Source organism: Colias eurytheme, chromosome 30 (assembly GCF_061535395.1).
Source record: "Colias eurytheme isolate Ceu_HAF_F1 chromosome 30, ilColEury1 Martin Lab GWU primary, whole genome shotgun sequence".
NCBI classification, from domain to species: domain Eukaryota; kingdom Metazoa; phylum Arthropoda; class Insecta; order Lepidoptera; family Pieridae; genus Colias; species Colias eurytheme.
The window spans coordinates 1,279,596-1,303,826 of record NC_143009.1 but is presented as its reverse complement, the minus strand read 5'-3'; the positions used below and the strand labels follow the sequence as shown (position 1 = coordinate 1,303,826).

At 33.2% G+C, this 24,231-nt stretch overlaps 2 protein-coding genes across 2 annotated transcripts in view; one reads left to right on the top strand and one right to left on the bottom strand.

Annotated features, from left to right (window-relative positions):
- Positions 1-215: 215 nt before the first annotated feature.
- Positions 216-10,410, bottom strand: LOC149895682 (kanadaptin). The gene is made up of 10 exons (XM_090118637.1): positions 9,976-10,410; positions 7,939-8,071; positions 6,865-7,057; positions 6,141-6,318; positions 5,379-5,550; positions 4,384-4,532; positions 3,506-3,675; positions 2,704-2,883; positions 1,601-1,740; positions 216-672 (listed from the first exon to the last, which is right to left on the bottom strand). Exons 1-10 carry the CDS (start codon positions 10,241-10,243, stop codon positions 225-227), a joined length of 2,031 nt encoding a protein of 676 aa, XP_089974763.1. The 5' UTR covers positions 10,244-10,410; the 3' UTR covers positions 216-224.
- Positions 10,411-11,160: 750 nt separating this feature from the next.
- Positions 11,161-24,231, top strand: part of Wdr62 (WD repeat domain 62) — a 122,056-nt gene continuing 108,985 nt past the window's right edge. The window contains exon 1 of the mRNA XM_090118521.1: positions 11,161-11,283. The gene's annotated coding sequence lies outside the window, so the exon portion shown is untranslated. The remainder of the gene's footprint in view (positions 11,284-24,231) is intronic.

The following is a 24,231-nucleotide window of genomic DNA, read 5'->3' as shown; positions in this document are numbered from 1 at the left end:
AAGTAAAAACTATTGAGATTCATTCCCAGTAAAACTAGCATTTAAAAGACATACTTTCCTTGATAATGTTTTATCTAAACAGTAATTTCAGATTATAAAATTTGCATTTAAATGCATTGAGATTCTAACTAATACAATATAACATTACTAGATTTAGGGAAAACAAGACTATCAATATCTTAAAGGTAAATAAAACACCAAATACTCCAAAAAAACAATTTATTTCATTCTTTCTCCTCAATTTCCGGCAGATCTCTATCCGACTCTTGGTCAAAATAACTTTCCGGTATAACATAATTTTCTGGAGGCCTCATTGGTCCAAATACTCTTTCTTTCTTACTTTCTTTTTTAATATCATCTTTAATTTCAAATGCAGAAGGTTCATTTTCACTTTTAGGTTCTATACTTATAGAGTCTTCTTTACTCTTCTTTTCTGTTATTCGTTCAGTCAATTCTTCTTTAGGTTTGTCAATCTTTTGTGATATTCTTTCAGTCAATTCTTCTTTAGGTTTGTCAATCTTTTGTGATATTCTTTCTGTCAATTCTTCTTTAGGTTTTTTTTGGGTTTCACTGTCATCGTCAGAATCCATTTCTTCCACAAATTCTGTGTCTTCTTGTTTCTTCTCTTCTCTTACTTTTGTTTTCTTCTCAATGTCTTCTTTAAGTTTTAATCTGTAAAAAATAATCATTGATTAATACATCACTACATAGTATAAAACAAAGTCGCTTTCTCTGTCCCTATGTCCCTTTGTATGCTTAAATCTTTAAAACTACGCAACGGATTTTGATGCGGTTTTTTTTAATAGATAGAGTGATTCAAGAGGAAGATTTTAGTATATAATTTATTAGGTTTTAGACAAAGCGGGCGAAGCCGCGGGCGGTAGGCTAGTGTATGATAAAGCGGATTAGAGCAGCAAAATAAAATATTTTTGTTACATCTTTGCAATATTACGTGAAAGGAAAATTTTAATAATAAATCATTTTAAAACCTAAAAACACATGCTTTAATAAGTGTACAAAGTTTGAATTAAATCTGTCCATTTAAAGTGCGTCAGAATCGAGTCTTAAGGAGTCGATTACATACAAACATACAGGTGAAGCTAATAAAAACGTGTTATGAATAAAACTTGCATATTAATACATCACAAAAGTGCACAAATCTGTTTCAAACATAAATAATAATTAAAATATCCACAATCTATACTAATATTATAAAGAGGTTTGTATGTATGTATGGTTTTCTCGCATAAACTGCAGACAGCAGAACCGATTATAATGAAATTTAGCACACATATAGAAGGTAGCTTGAATTAACACATAGGATAGGTTTTATTCCGGAAATCCCACGGGAACGGGAACTATGCGGGTTTTCCTTTGAAAACGCGGGCGAAAAGCTAGTCTATACTAATATTATAAAGAGGAAAGGTTTGTATGTATGTATGGTTTTCACGCATAAACTACTGGACCGATTTTGATGAAATTTGGCACAGATAATCTTTAGACCCTGAGAAAGAACATAGGCTACCTTTTATTACGAAATATGTACCACGGGCGAAGCCGGGGCCGACCGCTAGTCTCTTATAAAAACAAAAAATCTCACCTCTTCCCATAAACAACAGAGTTATTCTGTTTAACAATTTTATTATCTTTCTTGATCAATGGCGGCGCGTGCGCCGGTCGAGCGAGATCTGCGAGTCTGTGTGTTTTGTTTAATTGTAATTTTAGCTTTTGGATGCTCATCTGTTGAAAACAATATTTTATTTAGAGCCGATTTTTCAATCCTTGGTTAAAATTTATCCGTCCAATAAAGTATTACACGAACATTTTAAAATGTCACCTGTAAACTGTCAAATACGGACAATTACAATACATTTTTGAAATGGTAGTTTAATACGTTATTTGATGAATAAGTTTTAACCAAGGATTGAAAAATCAGCTCTAAACATATTTAAATTTGAGAAACAAACAATACAATATTTCCTATAAGACAGTGCGCGCACGAGCAACTTTGTCTCCGCAACTATTTTGTCTCTCCCACCTATGGGCTAGTATGAAAGTGCGCGCACGTAGCGACGCAACTCCCCATACAAATTAATGGGAGAGACAAAATAGTTGCGGAGACAAAGTTGCTCGTGCACGCTCGCTCTAAATCTATACTAATATTATAAAGCTGAAGAGTTTGTTTGAACGCGCTAATCTCAGGAACTACTGGTCCGATTTGAAAAATTATTTCAGTGTTAGATAGCCCTTTCATCGAGGAAGGCTATAGGCCTAGTATATCATCAGCTAGTAAGAGATAAAAATAAAAACATTCATCAAAGTATGAAGCATTTGATTGCTAGAAAAATGTATATATAAATATAAAATATTCATGATTTCGGGAGGTATTGATTAATTTTTACGTATATGTCTTATTTATTTGTTATTTAAGCTTTTGGATGCTCATCTGTTGAAAAAAAGTAATCATTGTTTACTACCTATTCTTTAAAAATTTCTTATTAATAAAGTGGAACTTCTTTAGGCGCGTTGAGAGTAAAATTTCAAGGTCGCGTCATGGCAATACCGTCACGTCATGGAGTAAGGCGATTTTGGTATCTTTGAATCTTGTCAAAGAAGTTCAAATTCATGTTTAAGTTTCACTTCTGACACGTGTGCACACATGCTTTTTTATTTTTTTTAGGTTATTTATGTTATTCATCTTACCTTAGCCTTAGAAATCTCAGCCTTCTGCGCCATGCTCTGTTTGCCCAAACTATTCATGTATTCATCCAACGCGTCAACATCAGAGCTATCACTGTTTGTCTGTTTGTCCGTCCTGCGCAGACGGTCGAGCTGTTGTTCCTCTGTTTGTATGTTCGCTTCTATGTCTTTTATTTGTTGTAGCTGTGGAGGAATATTAGGATGTTTGAGTATGTGATGGTTTATTAAAAAAAATATTAAGTTAGTTATAGTGCTTTATTGAACGAATTAGGGCCGATTTGTCAATGCTTGGAAAAAACTTATGCGTCCAATAAAATATTACACGATAATATTAAAATGTCACGTAAACTGTCAAATACGGGCAATTAGAATACGTTTTTAAAATGGTAGTTTTATACATTATTCGACGAATAAGTTTTATCCAAGCATTGAAAAATCGGCCCTAAATAAAACATTAAAAATAAAATAAATACAAATACTTTCCACAAAAGGCTTATTGCTGGACAACAATCGATGCCATGCAACCTGATATATTTAATTATTAAATTTATTTTTTGTAATAACATTGTGTATAGCAAGAAGATAACAATAGTGTATCCAAAATGTGATATTTTAACATTGGTCAAATAATTTTTGTTATGCTGTTATTTTGTTTTGAACATGAAACTTAAATTGTTATCAATATAAAATTATATGACATACAGTTATATAGAACATTATCTATTAGAACATTGTATGATTTTGAACATAGTATTCCAGATGTATCCTCTGTAACTAGAACATTCTAGAACATTCTAAAACTTACCAATTCCTCATAAGTGAGTGCCTTTTCACTTCCCCCCTCCACTACACCGTGTTTTTCCATTCTCTGTCTTCTCTTTTTTTCTACACTACCAGTTCTATCGAGGAAAGTGTCTTCGTCTGAGTCGTAGTAGTCGTCAGCGCTCCAGTCGCGCTGTTTTCTTCTACGAGATTCTAGAATAGAGGTAATTATTTATAATGATTATTCATATTTATCTTCTACTATATAAAAATAAGTCGGGTTTAACTCCAGAACGCACGAACCGATTTCCACGGTTTTGCATTCGTTGGAAAGGTCTCGGGCTCCGTGAGGTTTATAGCAAAGAAAACGTGTCTCTGGTGGCGAAACGGAGTTCGTCCGGCTTGCTAGTTTCCCATATTGATTTTTGGTTTGCTCTAGTATTTACTACTACATATTTTTAAAGATGTAAAAGTTACAGAGAAAGGCTCAAAATATTTGAATTTTGAATGTTAGTAATATTAATTTTTTTTTAGATATTGAACAAAAAGTTATAATGGTTTAATAATCGCTGGTATTTGTTATTGTTATACAACATTTTTTATGTACACATACATTTTACATCCTGATAATAATAGTAACGAACGTTTTTATGTTATGTGTTTTATCACAATTTTAGAAAACTCTGCCTTATACACAAACAGGCAGAGTTTTACTTTTGATTTCTCAATATTGCGTGTACTTGTTTATTGTCAAATAAAAAAGCATATTGTTGCAGTGGAGTGTTTGTTTATCTGTCTTACACGTTGCAAAGGAGTGACATTATGGTCAGATTTTCTGTAGATAGTTAGGAAGCTAATGAGCCTTATAGTTAACTTTTTACCATTTTTTTTATAAACTTTATTAATTAATATTTATCTTACCATGTTTAGCTTGCCTCAACACCCCGGCTCTGTCCAATATCCTACAAGCTTCTAGCGCACAAGCAACAACCGCTTCTTTCTTCTTTCCCTTGTGAATAACTTCAGCCATGATGGGTCTACCGTGCGGATCGTCGAGCGGTAGTTCTACTCTGAAAATAATAGATTTATTTATTGTATAGTACATCAGTTATATAGTACATTTTATAGTACATCATATTATAGTACATACAGTTTTTTTTTAATTATTGTATCTTGTTATTCTCTGTCTGGTATATATGTACAATAAAGTATAAATAAATACATCATATACATAACTAGCTACGCTTCGCGGTTTCATCCGCATTGCTCCGCTCCTTTTGGTCTTAGCGTGATGATATATAGCCTATAGCCTTCATCGATAAATGGGCTATCTAAAACCGAAATAATTTTTCTAATCAGAGCAGTAGTTTCCGAGATTAGCGCGTTCAAACAAATAAATAAACAAACTCTTCAGGTTTATAATATAAGTATAGAACAAATAAGGATAACATGCTCAACATAATTATTATAAAGAATTCCTATTTTTGCTTAAAAATTGGTCTATAAGATAAAAAACATTGTCCTACTTTTAACTTTTTTATGCCTAAAATTCAAAATATACATCCCGAGTAGATTCATAACTACGTAATATGCTCATTTTTTTTAAATAAATATTCATTTTATCAGTTTTTGAAGTGAAAACTTCTTTAGCGGCGTTGAGCACTTTTTCTGTAATGGGTATAAAATCTTAGACTCGCGTCAGGACACGTGACCTGATCGAAAAAGCGTAAGACGGATGGATATCAAACATGCTCCACGTTAATAATCAAGTTTTCACTTCTGCCGGCACTCCCGGAGTGCAACCTGTCTTTTTTATTTCTATAACATTTATTTCTATCTACCTCCTGAAATAAGCACATTCAAACAAAACCCAACCTTTAAATATAAGTACATATACATATATTAATGATAATTACCTGCAAATAAACTGTCCAACGCCCCGTTCCTCACAATCATAGTTTAGCTCATGTCCCTCCCTTTCGAAGTACCCTCGTAATGTTTTCTTAGGATCGTCCAAGTATAATTCTTCGTTAGCAGTGACGGCGTACGGATTGTCAGCTAGATCTGTTTCTTCGTCTGCGTCTTCGCCTGGGTTTTTGGGAAAAAAAATGCAATTCATTAAGGGCTGATTTTTCAATCGTGGGTTAAAATTTACTCATCGAATAACGTATTAAACTACCATTTCAAAAATGTATTCTAATTGTCCATATTTGACAGTTTACAGGTGACATTTTAAAATGTTCGTGTAATACTTTATTGGACGGATAAATTTTAACCAAGGATTGAAAAATCGGCCCTAAAAAAATTTGAAAGGGTCGCAATTTTGTAAAATCCTGTCGCGCTGTTTATAGTGAGTTTGTCAGGAAGAAATAGTTTTTTTTTTTGTCAATTTTGTATTGGATAATTATGTATGGTGAATTTACAAATTAAATGATTTATTTAAGGATGCTCCGTGTATGGCAGGTAGCTTATGTTTAATATAATAATTTGCGTCTTGTAATGAAACAAGTTTATAAATCATAATATTATGTTGATTATCGTTTCATTTAAAAAACAAAAAAATATGATCTTGGATTTCAACAACCGCACCTGTTGAAAACCAAGATATTTTTTTTGCCTAATACTAAAAAAACCACGAATGAAACAAGAGAAATTCCATTTTTGGTTAAAATACATACCCATCCCCCAATCAATTCCCTGCTCTTCCCTTCTCTTTTCCTCTTCCACTCTCTCTTTCTCCCTCTGCTCCATTGCTTCTAGTATCATTCTATCTCTTTCTTCTTTCATCTGCTGCGCTCTGCGTTTTATCTCTGTTACTGTTAATTCCGATTCGCCTTCACAATCGTAGTCTGGGCCCTGGGAATTACTCAGTTATTTTATTATTTTTTATGATTTATAGAAATAGCGGTCTTTTACGCCATAATACAATCGCGTTAAAAATCTTTAATTCCTAAATATATGTAATTCTCGCGTTAAATTACACAACATGATTCCAAAGTCATGTTGTTTTTATTTAACGCGAGACGGTTTTCAAGTATTGTAACAGTTGTTAACGTTGGCAGAAACAAATCCAACTTCGAACGAAAGAACAAATTTTACATTAAATCAAACAACTCTTAGTAAAATAAAAAATGTGTGCGTGTACTAGTGTACACACGTAAGAAGTGAAACTTCTTTATGACCTTATTTTTCAAAAAATAAATTACTATATGCAACTTTACAGAAATACATAGGTCAATCACGCGCGGTAGCGATAAAAACAAGATGGCGCGTAACGGAAAAATGTCACGCGTAACGAAAAAATGTTACACTAAATTTTTTTCCAACCCCGATAAAGAAGTTTCACTTCAAAAAGCACATGGAGTGATATCCTCATCGTTAATAAATAAATCAACAACTTACCAGCATAATATAAGTCCTCGTACTAGTCCCAAACTTGATCTGATGTCCGACTCTAACCCTCGTATATGTTTGCGGCTTTAATTTATCCCGATTAAGGAATGTGCCGTGCGTGCTCCCGAGATCGTACAGATACCAGCCAGAGGTTGGTTCGTTTTCTTCTGCGAACGCTTTGTATTGGAGTACTGCGTGGTGCCTGTTGAATTTTATTGCAGTAAAACCAATATGTGAAGCAATAAATTATAATATTCAGCAAAAGATGCCCTTATCTCTACCAAGAAACAATAATTTATGAAAAACTAGCTTTCCGCCCGCGGGTTCGCCCGCTTTGTCTAAAACATAATAAATTATATACTTAAACCTTCCTCTTGAATCACTCTATCTATTAAAAAAAACCGCATCAAAATCCGTTGTGTAGTTTTAATGATTTAAGCATACATAGGGATATAGGGACAGAGAAAGCGACTTTGTTTTATACTATGTAGTGATTAGCAATGTCTGTGAGCATTATCAAGGCAAGTAAGAACAAAGATGTAATCAATAATTTAATTGTAATCATTTATAAAAGAACATTTGTATTCTTAGTAAACATTTGTTCAGCGGTTGAGTCGATCAACTTTGTTGATAACCGGTATGAAAGTTGCTTGAAAATTTGTTGAAATACTGTCGCTCCTCCAGCCAATAAGTTCAACAAAATATGAAATCAGCAATAAGAAGTATAACAGCTCAAACTCAAAATCAAACATTTATTTATTCAATTAGACTTCTTCGAGAAGCACTTTTGAATCGTCATTACATATTTTTAACATTTACCACCGATTCGGAAAGCAGTATCCACGGAGAAGAACCGGCAAGAAACTCCATAGTTGCTCTTTTTAACTTTTCAGTATTACAATTTAATTTTACAAAATATGTAACTGTATATTATCATAATATCATCAGCTACTCTGCCAAATATGGAATAAATTTTGTTGCTCATCAAATGTTTACCGGGCGTGTGAATTTTTGCCTCCGCAAGCTACAGTTTATACATAATGATATTATATGTATTTTTTAATTTTTTAAACTGCATTTTACCTTGATATTGTAGGATGAGCCATCATAACATCGCAATTGGCAAGTCTACCAAAAACAAAGTATGCTTTTTGAGTTAAATCAACTTTTTCCACTATCATTCCTGATTTTAATACTTCCAAACCATATTCTGTACCTGAAATGCATGATTTGAATTATTATTTATTAATACATTTGCTTTAAAAGACTGAGGGCCGATTTTTCAATGCTTGGATAAAACTTATCCGTCCAATAAAGTATTATACAATACTATTAAAATGTCACATAAACTGTCAAACATGGGCGATCAGAATACGTTTTTAAATTGGTAGTTTTATACATTATTCGACAAATAAGTTTTATCCAAGCATTGAAAAATCGGCCCTTAGAAGCATATTAATTGATAGAAAACTGTTTAATACATAATTAAAAGATGATAAAACAACTAGCATCCGCCTGCGGCTTCGCCCGCGTGGTGTTTTGATAAAAGGTAGCCTATATTCTTTCTCAGGGTCTAAAGATTGTCTGTGCCAAATTTCATCAATATCGGTTGAGAGTTAGTGGGAAAGCGTAACAGACAGACAGAGTTACTTTCGCATATATGTATAATATATTAATAGCGAGTAGAAATAGCTGTTATTGCAGCCTTTAGGTTCTGTTTAAAATATATTTAGTGAAGTCCCGTGTCCCCGTAGTGGGGTAAGGGGCAGATGCATTATGCATACATCTGTTTCACTGATCGATTTTCTTTAGGGACAAGTAGGTGATCAGCCTTCTGTGTCCTAACAGACCGAGACATTTTTTTTTTCTTCATCTCCACCGGAAATGGAACCCAGGACCCCTCGGTTCTACGGTCACGCGTCAACCACTGTACCAAGGAGGTGGTTTAAAATATATGAGAAACTTTAAATTTAAAGGAAATATTTTTTGATATCTAAGTATGAGTTATTTTGTTTTCAATCTATTGATGATACATGATAATGGAAACTGGAAAGGCAGCAAAACAACTGATTATTGTTTATTTTAATGTAACAATAAGTTTAACCCTTATTCAAACGCGAGCCTGTGGAGGAGCTAACAAAAAAGTAAGATACGTTCCTGGGTAATTTTGGGTCGTAGATTTAAAAAATACACACAAAAAAGGGGTTAGTGGGGGGGAAGTACCCTTTTTTCGGTGGGAAGTATATATCCCGTCATCTGTTCTCTCTTGTAAAAAGTTTGGATAGGTGGGAACTATAGCTCCCAGTGTCCACTCCAGACATCAATATTTTAAAACACTAGTTAGTTGCCCTGACTCCACTTGTGAATTTAATGTTATCGTAAAAAATTATAAAGATCAAGTTTTTTAATAAAGGAGGTGAAAGTACTCATCAATGCAAGTTTATTTTACTGAGGGAAGAATTCGGGAATTGAAAAATGAATGACTTCAACATAAAAATGGCATTTTTCTAAAACAAAATGAAAACAATAGGTAAATACTAATGTATTGATTTAAGATTTCTAATTATCTGATCAGGAAATAACGAATAACAATAAATAAATTGCTTATACCAACTAAAAAAGATTTTTTAGACACACAGATTTTATATATAGAATTTCCGAATGTCGTGTGCAGTGACGAACACTGGGATGATATCTTCCCACTTAAAGACTTAATTTCAATCGACTCTACCAAGGTATAAACGAAAGATTCTGGACATATTTTTACGTTTCACGCAACCGTAATATAGTCTAGTTTACATAGCTAGAACTCAAATCTACTTATCTAATTTTTTTTGAGCACTACACCAGAAACTAAAAAATAACGGTCGTTTTCGGCTGCAAAATCACGTCACCTGACTTTGACGTGTGTTTACCATGACATGTAATAATTCTCTGAAAAGTGTTTCCATGAAAAAAAGTTCTCAGAAATGTTAAGATTGCGTAGATAAATATTACACTGCATTAGGTTTAAGCATATAAAAATAAAACACGATTTACTTCAATCTGAGACGTGGGAAGTATAGCTCCCAGCGTTTTAATAAGGGTTAAGATTAGATTATCCCGTTGGATTATCCTCACCATCTGGCGCGAGTCCTGACCATTTCGGTTCTTTATAAGGAATAGGCGTCGAAAGTTCTTTAAAAATGAGAGCGGGCGGTAAAGCGCTCTTCGATTTTTCGGCTTCAAAATCACTTCTCGTTTGTTCATTTTCTTCGTTACTAACTTGCACATTTTGACTCTCAGGCTTCGCCTTTTTCGGCAGTTTACCTATCCGTCCGAACAACACAGGCTTCTTAAATTCAATTTTATCACTATGTTTGGAATCTTCATTTGAAGTGTTTTCCATATCGCGGTATTTAGATTATTATAACGTTATTCGTAAGTTAAAGTTATTTTTATTTAAGTTTTTTAATAACATAACACAAAATTGAAGAAATTTTTAAATTAACATCAGGATGCAGGAATATAAATAAAATTATAAAATATAATGGAATACGAATACGAGCCAAGACATGACAGATACTATATGTCAAGTGTCAACAACTGCCACAATACCAGAAATACTCACAAAGTCAAAGAATAGTAAAGTGGTAAAAACATAAATAATGTCTGTGAATCATGAATTTATATTTTATTACTATCTGTGCTCCGCGGTTTTACCCGCAGTGCTCCGCTCCTCTTGGTCTTAGCGAGATGATATTATGTAGCCTTTAGGCTTAGAGTTTAAATTACACTAAGCCTTTAGGGGCTATCTAACACCGAAATAATTATTCAAATTGCACCACTAGTCCCCAAGATTAGCGCGTTCAAACTAAGGTTCAAACTTGGTTCAAACAAACAAACATGTCAGCTTTTAAATAATTATAGATAATGTATTGTAATATGAAATTAATAAATAGTAGCTTATTAACACATTATTATATTATTGTACAAGTATCCAAATATAAAATCGGAAACTCGTACTTGAAAATGATGGAAACTAAATTAAAATTAAATATTTTTTACCTGTTTTGTTGAGCTAGGTATGTGAATAATTGTGATGTGGAATTTGAATGGTATGGCAGCACACTGTATAATCAATCACGGATTTAAAAGAATTTGTGTCGTCGGTTTAGCGGTGTAATGTGTGCTGTGATTTTTTAAGTTATTTGAATACAATTCGATAATTGAAAAATGTAACGTGAGAATTAGGTTGTTTTTTATTTTCAATCAATTCGAAATTTGAATTCTGTGCACAGTGAGTAACCGATTACCGAAAACAAGACCGAAACATATTGTGGTATTGAAGTGTTTTGAACAAAGATTTTCGCGTTTCTAATGAGGTTTTTATCTCAAATAGTTATCGTTATTTGTGATTCTGGTGTAAGATAAGCGTAATTTGTTCAGGTGAGTTGTTTCCAGAGTGGTTTTATGTCAACACTAGAGCTTTGCAAGTAGCAATCAATCTAATCTATTTTGCATATCAAGCAACCTTCCCGTTGTCTAGTTAAAATATAGTGAAAGTCTTAAGAAAAGGTCATATAGGCATGCAAATTCTCACATAATTATGTGTACTATGATCTTGGGTGTATAGTTTAAAAGTTATAAGTAGGTACTTGCGAAACATTATATTCACATACAATTTGAGATAATCGTACGTCTTTTATTTATCCAATACTTGGCAGTGTAGTGCGAATTTAGAAATGTTAAGATTTCTCTGCTAAAGTTGAAAAGGTGTACTTATTCAAGGTTAACATAATGCATAGAATTTCCATTTTCCATACGATTTTTCGTATTTAAGGATATTTTGTAAAGATAAATATAATCTTCGTAAGAGTAACAAGTGGGTTAAAGATGCTATGTAGAGTAGGTTTGGTTGATAAGCATATAATAGATGCATATATTGTGACAACACTTGATATGTATTGCATACAATCTACAATAAATTACAATTAGTTTGTCCGTTATTAAGTTGAATGAATATAACACACATTTAAGTAACAATTTGTCTTCAATTATACTCTCTCTCCTTCTTCTTCTCTTTCTTAAATGGCAATTCCCGGTCCCAGTGAGGACGGACTCTGCCAATGTCAAGTTATGGACAAATGATTGGAGACTTTAAACTATCGTTTACGTTAGTGTTTGTGTTAAGCACAAATAATTATCTTAATTTATATATCAGTATTTACTTAATTTGACAGTTTACTTGTGTTGCAATAATGATATTCATAGTTAATTTTATTGAAATTCTTTAAAAGAAAACTCATCTGTCTATAGTGATTAATATATAAGCACTAGCTGTGCTCTTGCTGCTATTTGTATTAGCGAGATGATATCCTGTAGTCTTCCTCGATAAATGGACTATCAAACACTGAAATAATTTTTCAGATTGGAACCGTAGTTCCTGACTTTAGCTCATTCAACCTAACAAATAAATGAAATCGTCAGGTTTATAATATTAGTATAGATTATCAGAAAGGAGTTCCAGGATTAAACATTTTGTTATTACTTCAAAAACTTCTTATAATACCCAAAAAATGGAAAATTTGTAAGTTATAAAAATAAGTATGATATAAGCACACCCCGGACACTCCATACAAAATGATCGTTTTGACAGTCACACTGTAGAAACTGCAAATGTGTGTGTTAACGCTTTATGGTTGGCACATTTGTGATTAGCGTAAAAAAAATTCGCGTTTTTCTGATGAAATACATCCGTAAACAGCACAATATCTAACCATTTTCTACGAAAAACGATAATCACAAATCCAAAATAATAAAATTACTTTAAGTCAATTTGATTAATGTTGTCAATCTTCGTTGCGTATCGTCCTTGCAGAAAAATATGGCCCATTTTATGTCTGATCGTGTGGGGTGAGGTAAGTTTAATTTTGGCGGGAGGCGGAGAGTGTCCGTTCTGTAGCGTTTAGCTACTGTTATGTATTCTGTTATATAAGTTAAAATGTTACTTCAATTTGGTGCAATGTCAATTAAGCATGCAATATCAAGGTTATAATCAAATTATTGTGTTGATAAAATTTCAATATTATTGTGTGATCATTGAGTTTTATCAATTCTATGAAAGACGTTTAAAAGTATTGAGTAATTATTGCGTAAAATTATTGTTAAAACTGAAAATTTCTGTTTATAGTTTACTTTTGTTGTTACGATGGACAATTTCAGCGTACGGCTTTGCTTACTTTGTTTTATACTTAACAATTAATTTTATACTAAAAGCATACTCGAAAAGCACTCTAGAACTATATATAAATTTAACCATACATAAAGAAAGACGGATAGTGGGAAGCGAGTTTTGTACATATTTTGAAGTGTAGTAAAAATTTGTATGTGTGAATTTTGTTTGTATGTGTGTATTAGTGAATTCAATATTTCCATACTAATATTATAAATGCGAAAGTAACTCTGTCTGTCTGTCTGTTACTCAACCACGCCTTAACTACTGAACCAATTTGCATGATATTTGGTATAGAGATATTTTGATATCCGAGAAAGGGCATAGGCTACTTTTTATCCCGGGAAATAGGATAGGTTTTATCCCGGAAATCCCATGGGAACGGGAACTATGTGGGTTTTTCTTTGACTGTGCGGGCGAAGCTGCGGGTGGAAAGCTAGTATTCTATAAAACTATGAAACAGCAGAAAACGCAACCCATTCTAAATAATCAGGAAAACAGTTGTTAGATAGCCCATCTATTCAGGAACGCTATATACTGTATATCATTACGCCTAGACCAACAGGAGCGGAGCCATGAGGGTGAAACCGCGAAGCGCAGCTTGTTAATACATATACATAAAGGTCATAGTTGATATTTGGTTCATATAAATACATATTCATATTCATGAAATATTTACATGATCTGTGACCTACCTTTCCCTTATTTATCAACTGTTTATTATCTGTGCATATCTCTGATGTTATCTATAAAATTATTTTTTTATCTGTCAAAGCCACAGTTTGATATGCAATTGATATATAATATGGCTCCAATTCTTATCAGCCGATGGTGGTATCTCGCTTAACTAATTTTAACATTTTAAGGGGTATTCGTTTCAATATGCAGTGTTCATGGAGTATGATACAATAATTTTTAAAACATGTACTTATATAAGTTCAGATTAAACAATTAGTTAATTAAACTTTGCGTCTAGTTAGAAAAAGAAGTACTAAACTCAATGCTAAAAATCTAAATGAGGATTCAATGCAGGGCACATTTTAATTTAGTGAAGTACAGAAAGCTGTAAATTTTGTTCGTTGGAACGCGCTTACCTCGGGTACTGATGGTCTGATTTCCAGAATTATTTTTTAGAATTCAGATATCTATTTGATCCCTGAGTGCTTACTATCTAAGACTACATATTATGTACCTACAACAGTATATAATATGAATGTTCCCAGTCCCTTAGTATATTATAAGAGTAAATAAATCCTAATAAAATTAGTAATTTATACCAAAACGGCAATCGATCTAATCTTATTTAAAATGCTCTATAGCTTGATTAAATTAGGCGCAATTCGGATTATCAAATTTCACGACCTTCGCACATTATTTGGGCTTCCTTGAAATTTTCACCGGCTAATCGTATTATCGATTATGTAAGATTTTATCGATTTTCTATTAACTACAGTTATTGTACAAATATCGAATTAAACATCAAAATAATTGTAAGCTGATATAACTAGCTAAAACACTGCATATTAGCGTTCTGAGAGTGGCACATCGAAATGTAGCCACATTTAATGGGCTAATTAGTAATTAGCCATTAGCCAGAATTTACATCAGTTGTCTCTTTTTCGCTCACGATAGTTGAATCGTGACATCTCACTTTGACGTCTAATCATGTTTATTAGTGTGCCGTTTTTGAAGATCTATATTCGTAACTAGCTGCTTCCCGCGGTTTCACCCCCGTGGCTCCACTCCTGTTGGTCGTAGCGTGATGATATATAGCCTATAGCCTTCCTCGATAAATGGGCTATCTAACACCGAAAGAATTTTTCAAATCGGACCAGTAGTTCCTGAGATTAGCGCGTTCAAACAAACAAACAAACTCTTCAGCTTTATAATATTAGTATAGATGAGAAAATTAGATGATAACTATTTCTATTCAAATTCCCATGAATTATAAAAAGTCCAACTAGGTATAATCTTATAGGCTCATACGTAATACATATACGACTTTTTTTTTGTGTGGTGTCTCTCAATGTTAGCCAGAAGGGCTTCTACATTTTAACGCGGACGCGGGGGTGAACTGGAGGTTCACCCTGGTAGCGACATGCACAAGGGCGTCCCCCCGCCACGGGGATCTCGAACCTCGGCTTGGGCTGTCGCTTGAGTGGAGGAGGCCAGAAGGGCCCTAATCGGACGGGACATATACGACGTCACGGGTGAATGGTAGTATACTGTATAGCTGTAATACTACCATTCACCCGTGACGTCGTATATGCAAATATCGACTCTAAAGTCTAAGCTATCCCTGTTCAAATTACATCTTGATCCAGTTAGCTATTCTTGCGTGATTTAATGACAAATATTTATTCATTCGCCCGTGGTACATGTTTACGTTTTCTCTCCATAAGCCATCCTCGTACTTCAAGGAATATTATAAAAGAAGAATTAACAAAATCGGTTCGGCCGTTCTCGAGTTATGTGCTTACCAACAAATTTTGCGATTCATTTTTAAATATGTATTAGATTAATGTAGTTCTGTAATAGTTATATCTATGAATATTAAATTGTTTAGATTTCGCAAAATAATATGCGTAATATTAATATAAAACAAAATAAAGTCGACACAGCGGAATCATGACCTAGTTGCATAGGATTTAACTATCAACTCAGTTTATGAAATAGGCGAATTTTAACAATAAATATATTATAATATTTAAAAATAGTTTTTGTTTATTGAAAAAGCTCGTGATAAAACTCGATTAATAAAATAATCGTTTAAAACTTCTCTTCTTAATAAGAGAGAAGGAGAGAAAAATAAGGAGTTCTTATTCTTCCATGACGTGATGGCATTGCCATGACGCAATTTTGAAATTTTACTCTCAACGCGCCCAAAGAAGTCACTTCAAAAAAAATTAAGCGTACTTTTTATAAATTATGTTTTTAATCTTGTATAGTTGGGTAGGTATTTTTTTAAAAGTCGGTTTAAAAAACAAAAGTTTCCTTAACATTTGTAGTTTGTTCTGTTACAATTTCCTCACCACATGGTAGGTATAACGGCGTGGTTCGATTGTTTTTTCGTCTCCCACAGTGCGACAGTTATGGTAACTGGTTCGATGCCCGCTGAGTCATGCTCTTTGTTACTGTTTTATAAAATGTTATTTTAATTTGTGTATTAAATTAAATGGATCTAGGTATAGGTAGAGATGGTAGATTTTACATAAGTAGTTTCAATAATGTCATCAAAATAAATAAATAAATAATAAAAAAAGCTGTCGAAAGTCTCATCAAAATCTGTGTAGTGGTTTTGGCGTGAAAGAGCAATTTTTTTACCAATATTCTGATTAAAATGTCAACATAACACTATGTCACTATGGCAACTGTATCTACCCATCTGCAACAAAAAGGGTTATATTTTTCGAATGTACTCGGTACGAATATACTCTGTCGTATTTAGTGTTATTATTTTTAATTGTAGAAATGGATTTAAACATAAAATATTATGTCTGTAGATTTGTCTTATTTATGAATGTAGAGTTTATAGCACAGTAAAAATAAACATTTAAATAAGATGGTTTATCCCTTAGGTTTATCCCTAGTGATTTTCATTGATCGGGCTTTTTCTACACAAATAAGAAACATTTGATTACCACAACAACTTACTCCATTTTGATAATCCTGACTGTTTAGTTAATTCTTCGTTGAATCGTAGTAGTAATTTATTAACCATCTAGATGTACCCAGCAGTTTAACCCACAGTTCTCAGCTCCTGTTGGTCTTAGCGTGATGATATATAGCTAGCCTTCCTCGATAAATGGGCTATCTAACACCGAAAGAATTTTTCAAATTGGACCAGTGTTCCTGAGATTATCACGTTCAAACAAACAAACAAAGTCTTCAGCTTTATGATATAAGTATAGATGTACATAAAGCGACTATTCACGATCTGATGGATGCTACATCATTCAATAATTGCAAATTCGATAGAGTTAGCGTGCACGAAGTTTCACTGCTCCATCGGAAAGTAATTTGTTCTTAGAATAGCATTAAATATTCATTCTAGTGCGGAGGAAATCACTTATGTGCATCTTAGGCTTGTGATCCTGTGCAAGCTAGGATATATACTGGAATTTTCTAAATTTTTTGTTAGGAGGGTAGTTACGCATATAAATATTCTTAAAAAAATATATATCTTCTTAAATTTTATGTGCCAGAAAGGTTTGCTGATAGGAGCTTATTTCAAGAACTACTTGTTCGATATGCTATTATTGCTATTATTACTATTATTGCTATTATATTATTACCAAGGTGGAAACTTGGATAAAAAGGATCTTCATTTCTTTACAGAAAACTATAAATTTATACTATAATTGCCCATTTTTTTTTTCCAAAAATTTAATAATAAATAATCACTAACGAAATTATAAAATATATTCCTCTCGAAATCACACAGTAGCGTGGGTCAGCTTGTTATTAATATTAGACCGGGAGATACTGACACAAAATTTCGAGTCATTTGTAACAGGATGGCGGTTCTACAGGGGTCTTAGTACGCAATGACAAAAAGAAAAACGATGGTGTGAACGCTGGTACCGGCGGCTTAGTCGCGTGGGCGTTAGTCGAACTCGTCGGAAAAATAGCGAAGTCAAACGATTTGTAACACAAAAATTTTAGAATTTACCGATAGCCCATAAAAAAGAAGTAGGCGGTAGTGTCATGCCATACTTTTCCGGTGTGACTTACAGCCCGCCATACCGACGCGAATGTGTTGATTTAAAAAAAACAATTCAACCATTTGTACCAGGCTAACTTTTGCACAGGTAACCATCGTCGTGCAGCCATTTACGAAAATCGCCATGCCATACTTTTCGGACGATTCCAAATGGTCGCCATACCGCCGAAAATCTGCAAATTTTTTTTTTCGCCGAACCATTTGTAACACCCTAAATTTTTTTTTCAACAACTCCTGAATGATTATAAATAGAAGTGTGATAATGCCCATACCTGTGGGAGGTGGCGAATGTGTATAAGATTTTTTTTTTATTGTATGATTTTATTCGTATTTTGAACGATTTGTAACAGTATGGCATTAATCTTTCCTATAAGTTTGAGGTTCAACAAATATAAATACAAAATTTCAAAGATCTAGGTGGTAGAAATCTTCATTTCTATAAATTAATAATAAATTTATTTATGAAGTATGGCAGCACTTTTTCCCCCTACTAGAAGTATGGCAAATATAATAATGGTCACATTTTATCAAATACTCTCCAAAAATCCAAATGCAATACTGGTACAAATAGTTTGGCGAAAAAAAAAAATTTTTGCAGATTTTCGGCGGTATGGCGACCATTTGGAATCGTCCGAAAAGTATGGTATGGTGATTTTCGTAAATGGCTACACGACGATGGTTACCTGTGCAAAAGTTAGCCTGGTACAAATGGTTGAATTGTTTTTTTTTAAATCAACACATTTGCGTCGGTATGGCGGGCTGTAAGTCACACCGGAAAAGTATGGCATGACACTACCGCCTACTTCTTTTTTATGGGCTATCGGTAAATTCTAAAATTTTTGTGTTACAAATCGTTTGACTTTCGCTATTTTTACGACGAGTTCGACTAACGCCCACGCGACTAAGCCGCCGGTACCAGTGTTCACACCATCGTTTTTCTTTTTGTCATTGCGTACTAAGACCCCTGTAGAACCGCCATCCTGTTACAAATGACTCGAAATTTTGTGTCAGTATCTCCCGGTCTATATAATATAGCTTCGCTTTATTATAGCTCGAGCCTAACAAGCAATCTTGCTTTAAAAATTCATGGCTCTCCATATCCTGTCTTTGTCTTAGCGATACCATTGTTACAACATTCTATAAAATTTATTGTGGATCGAACACATTGTGTATTGTATCTTCGAATTTGATATAATATGTCATTTGTATAGAAATACTAGCTTTCCACCCGCGGCTTCGCCCGCGCAGTCAAAGAAAAACCCGCATAGTTCCCGTTCCCGTGGGATTTCCGGGATTGCGTCATTTTCCCGGGATAAAAAGTAGCCTATGTCCTTTCTCGGGTATCAAAATATCTCCATACCAAATTTCATGAAAATTGGTTCAGTAGTTTAGGCGTGATTGAGTAACAGACAGACAGACAGAGTTACTTTCGCATTTATAATATTAGTATGGATAATATGTATCTCGTTTGTAACCTCCGAAACGGCTTGACTGATTTTCATGATTTTACGAATATTCGAGTGGTTTAAAAATATTTTTTTAAACGTCAATGTGATGAGACAGATTTTTCAGGTCAGCTAGCGAATATAATCAACGCGGTTTAATTCGATTAATTTATGTTTGGAATAAAACACGTTTTATTTCATATTTGATGTGAAAGTTATAGAATAAACTTATTAATTACTACATGAATGTGGAATGAATTATTTAAGCTCTGGAATAAATTAATGTTTTTTTGTGGTCGCAGTGTGTTTGCAAATATATGTTAGCAAAGAACGACAAATCTATACCAATATTATGAAGTTGAAGATTGTTTATGTGTGTTTGAACGCGCTTATTTCTTGAACTGTTTTATTTATTTTTTATTTATTGGAAAACATACAGAGACAAAGACAGAGATATATAAAACAAAACAGATCTTATTGAAAAATTGTTTCGTCGATTCGTCGTTGGTCCAATTTGAAAAATTATTTCGGTATTAGATAGGCCATTTATCGAGGAAGGCTATAGGCTATATATCATCACGCTAAAACTAAAATTAGCAGAGCACTGCGGGTAATCTTAACATTAGATAAATTATTACCCTAATGAAGTCTTGTTCTCGAACAATTTTATATGTGACTAGCTGCTCCGCGCGGTTTCACCCCCGTAGCTCCTCTCCTGTTGGTCGTAGCGTGATGATATATAGCCTATAGCCTTCCTCGATAAATGAGCTATCCAACACCGAAAGAATTTTTCAAATCCGACCAGTAGTTCCCGAGATTAGCGCGTTCAAACAAACAAACAAACTCTTCAGCTTTATAGTATTAGTATAGATATATTTAAAACTGTATTTTTACCAGCTTGTGCCCTTTTGCTTTGATTTTGACAGATTTCATTTTCTAATCAATGGTACATATAAAAGTAAATATTAATTACCTTTTGGCGATTCAAAACCGAACGAGTCTCGTTTATCGAATAAATGTTTGAGTTTGGGCACAGAATACATAATATGTAGTAGCTAAACGCTAGTTTGGGTTTAAAACGCTTTCTCATGCACCATAAGCTTACCTTGCTTGCTATTCTTTGGAAACTTGCCAATAAAGTTACTCGTGTTTAAATTAAAGATTTTTGATTAATAGAGGGTTAAGTGTTGTTTACAATGTATAAGGAAATAATGTATTAAAGAAAGCTTTGTATACAAAGTAAAAGGATGTATTAGTATATGAAAAAGTTCTGTATATTGTGAGAAATGATTTATCATGATCGAACAACGCGCTATTGAAGTTTTTGTAGATACTAGTTGTAGTACCTATAGTCCTATAATTATATTTTAGCCGAGTCTTGCGAATGAACTGAGGAAGTAATAAGTTAAATAATTATATTAATTTATTTATTTAACCTTAATTTTTTCTTTAATCTCCAATTTCTAATATTCGTATATCTTAAAGTTATCGAACCATGTAGGTAACTCAAGAGAATTGTATTTCTGACAAGTTTATGATTCAGTTGTTGTACGACAGTGCATACAACCAATAAATATCACTTCCTTTGATTTAAACAAAATGTGCTGCTTGAAATTGTTCTACATCGAAATACCCCAGGCTCCTAGCAAGTCTTTCGTCATCCTTGTTTTCATTTAAAATTTATCCTTAACTTTATTGTATTAATAAACTCGTTTATGGTTTATTTACATGACTTGTGTATGATCCCGACGCATAACTACTAGGATAATTAAAATTCTCTCACAGAGTGAAGAATGTTTATAACCCTGTTGAAATTGTGACGTCATATTCTTAAATAATGTAGTAGTAAATGGGTGTTATAGGTATTTTGTAGACTAATGTAATGCTAGTGTATTCCTAAATAGGAGAGGACGTAAACTGGCTTATAATAGTCAATATAATATTGATTTTCGACAGATTTTTTTCTATTTTAAAGCTATATCTGTGCTTGCAAAAGCTTATATATTTTACAGTCAACTGAAATGAGTTGTCTAAGATTGCTTTTAGCGATAAGTCGCCTTCTGCAAACATAGGCTATTTGTTATAGATATTTTTGGGAAATTTTGAAGTTTATTAAAATCGCTTCCGCTTCCGCGCCGTCTATCATTAAGTTGCTACCTAAGTTAGGCCCTTTGGAGTTGTGCCAAGAAACTTAGTCACGATGTTAATACGGTTAGGAATTCTGTGATTAACGCTTTGATTGGTCGCATTTAAGATGTGCTTAAGTTATTTTTAAGTTAATGTTTTGCGTGCTTTCGCATAGTTACGTTTTTGCACCGGGAGTCTAAAATGTAACTAATTGCTAGTTACCTAGAACCACTTAGATTTATCTCTACATATTATAAAAAGCGGATTTTGATGCAGGTTTTTTAATAGATAGAGAAAACCTTCCCCACGAACAACTCTATCGATTAAAAAGAACCTCATCAAAATTCGTTGCGTGGTTTTAAAGATTTAAGCATACATAGGGACATAGGGACAGAGAAAGCGACTTTGTTTTATATGTACTATGTATTGACGTAGTGAGTAGTGATGATCCAATTTGTAACCACCACCATTAATATAATAAATAATAATATCTTTAAGACCAGTGAAGATTCCTCCAACAAATTAAGACTTAGGTTATTAGAACGACTCGATTGCGGAACGAATGATCCGACAAATCGATTATCCGAATCGATTATCCGATCATTCCGGTACAGTTTTAATTGTCGACACAGATACGCATGTAGGTCAGATGATTGTTGACTTTGAAACTTAAAATTTATGGGTATTAATTTTATTTAGGAAAACGTGTCGATAGATGGCGCTTTAGACATCGGGTGGAGTGACAAACGCGTAAAGTTAAAACAGTTGTTTGGTTTTTAAATTACTACTTCTTCGCAATATCACTAATTGGTCAATTATGAAAATTGGGATATCTACCCAATTAGGTTAATTCATTACTAATTGGGATACCTAATTAGATTAATTTATATTCAAATAACTAAAGATTTTCCAAACTAATAAATTTCCTCTCCGATGATATCAAAATAAGGGTCATTAGAAGTACATAATTTGAACCTTATGTATAAAATGACTGACGATGCTCTTACTATCGATATCTGTTCCGATTCTTGGTGACATAAGCCACAATCTCAAAATTTATTTTTTTATCATAAGATGAAGGAAGAAAAGAACTTTAAAATACTTTGTTAAAATGAATTAAAAAGTGGCTATTCGTGAACATTGGTCTTCTGTGGGTATAGCCTTCGAAAACTATTAACAGATTGTAAGCCACAATCATCATTTTTTCATTCCGTAAAAGGGTCGCTAATTCACAGAAACATTTGATTTATAATTATTAAAATGTTGTGTGGTTTTATGAAACCACGGTAAAAGTGAAACTGTTCGAACGGTTCTGAACACTGCTTTGTGTAGCGCATGTCGCGTGCCGAGTAGGTATACCTACTCGGCAGCCGCGATACACGCGACATGCGCTACACAGACCAAAAAGTTTGAGACGATGTAATAAAAGTTTCACTTTAAAAGTCAACGGAAACGTTAAAGTCCAATTAACTATCTGTTCTTAATATAGAAGTGCATTAGCTGATCTGTGTGATAAAGTGTCATTGACAGTAATGATTGGAAGAGTCTAGAAGATTCTAATTATGTAAGGAATTTGAATATTTCGCAACAAATTTATGAACAGTAAAATCTTAAGTAAAAAGATAGACATGCTTGTTTGTAAAGAGAAGGAATACAAAATATTAAGCCATTGATAGCACTCTTATTATCTATACTAATATTATAAAGCTGGAGAGTTTGTTTGTTTGTTTGAACGCGCTAATCTCAGAAACTACTGGTCCGATTTGAAAAATTCTTTCGGTGTTAGATAGCCCATTTATCGAGGAAGGTTATAAGCTATGTATCATCACGCTAAGACCAACAGAAGCGGAGCAATGCGGGTGAAACCGCGGGGAACAGCTAGTCAATGATATATGAAACAAGGAATTAACTAATGTTTATTTCTTGTTTCATAAATTACAGAAAAGGAAATAATATGTACTACAAAACTGTTGAAGTGATTTCGAAAAACATCATACAGATAAATGAGTGGGTATTAATTGTGACTGCCAAAGATTTTAAACACGTGTCGAAACACGCACTACTAAAACACTGCAGAATACGCTAAAATATGATAATGCACAAACAGACAAAGACAAATACGAAACAATAATTATATTGATATCAATATTTTTTTCTGATTTTGAAAAAAAATATAGATAAATATTGAATTTTGATGTGACTTTCAAAGTTCGTGCGTCAAAGACTAAAAATAATAATGCTACCACAGCTTATACACATGTCATAGACTAAAAAAATCGATAGACACTCACAGATTAAGTAGATACCGGATCTATCATTACACCCATAATAGAGGCAATTACTTTCTAACGATAAGATGTATTGATAACTACACTTTCACTATACCGGTTTTAGACTGTGAATACCGGTTTTTTTAGAATTATGAATCATGTATTTTTAATTGAGTTTATAAAAAGATTCGGTAAGACTTATAATTGAAAATTCCTAATAATTAATTTCTGATCTTTCCTTATAGACTATCTATAGTAATATTTTATATCTGAAGAGTTTGTTTGTTTGCTTAAAAGCGCCAAGGAACCCATGGGTCCGATTTGGAAAAATATTTGACTGTTAGTCCATTTATCGAGGCTGGCTATATTATGCTAAACATCATCACGCTAAAACCAATAGGAGCGGAGCAATGCGGGTAAAGCTGCGGAGCATAGTTACATATTATTTCCTATATGTAGGTAACTAAGTAATTTATAATAAGCAAATGTAGATACAGGTTTTCGTATATATTTTTATTAATTCACGTGTGATATGACTTGTGTAACATTTTAAAGGGCGTAAATTTAACTGGTTTATTAACTTTATAGATCAACAGG

Excerpts from the sequence above, each read along its gene's own strand:
- LOC149895682 (XM_090118637.1), bottom strand. The coding sequence starts at position 10,243 with ATGGAAAACACTTCAAATGAAGATTCCAAACATAGTGATAAAATTGAA. Across the intron at positions 8,072-9,975 it reads GTCAGGACTCGCGCCAGATG|GTACAGAATATGGTTTGGAA; the intron begins GTGAGGATAATC and ends CATGCATTTCAG. Across the intron at positions 6,319-6,864 it reads CGAGGACTTATATTATGCTG|GGCCCAGACTACGATTGTGA; the intron begins GTAAGTTGTTGA and ends AGTAATTCCCAG.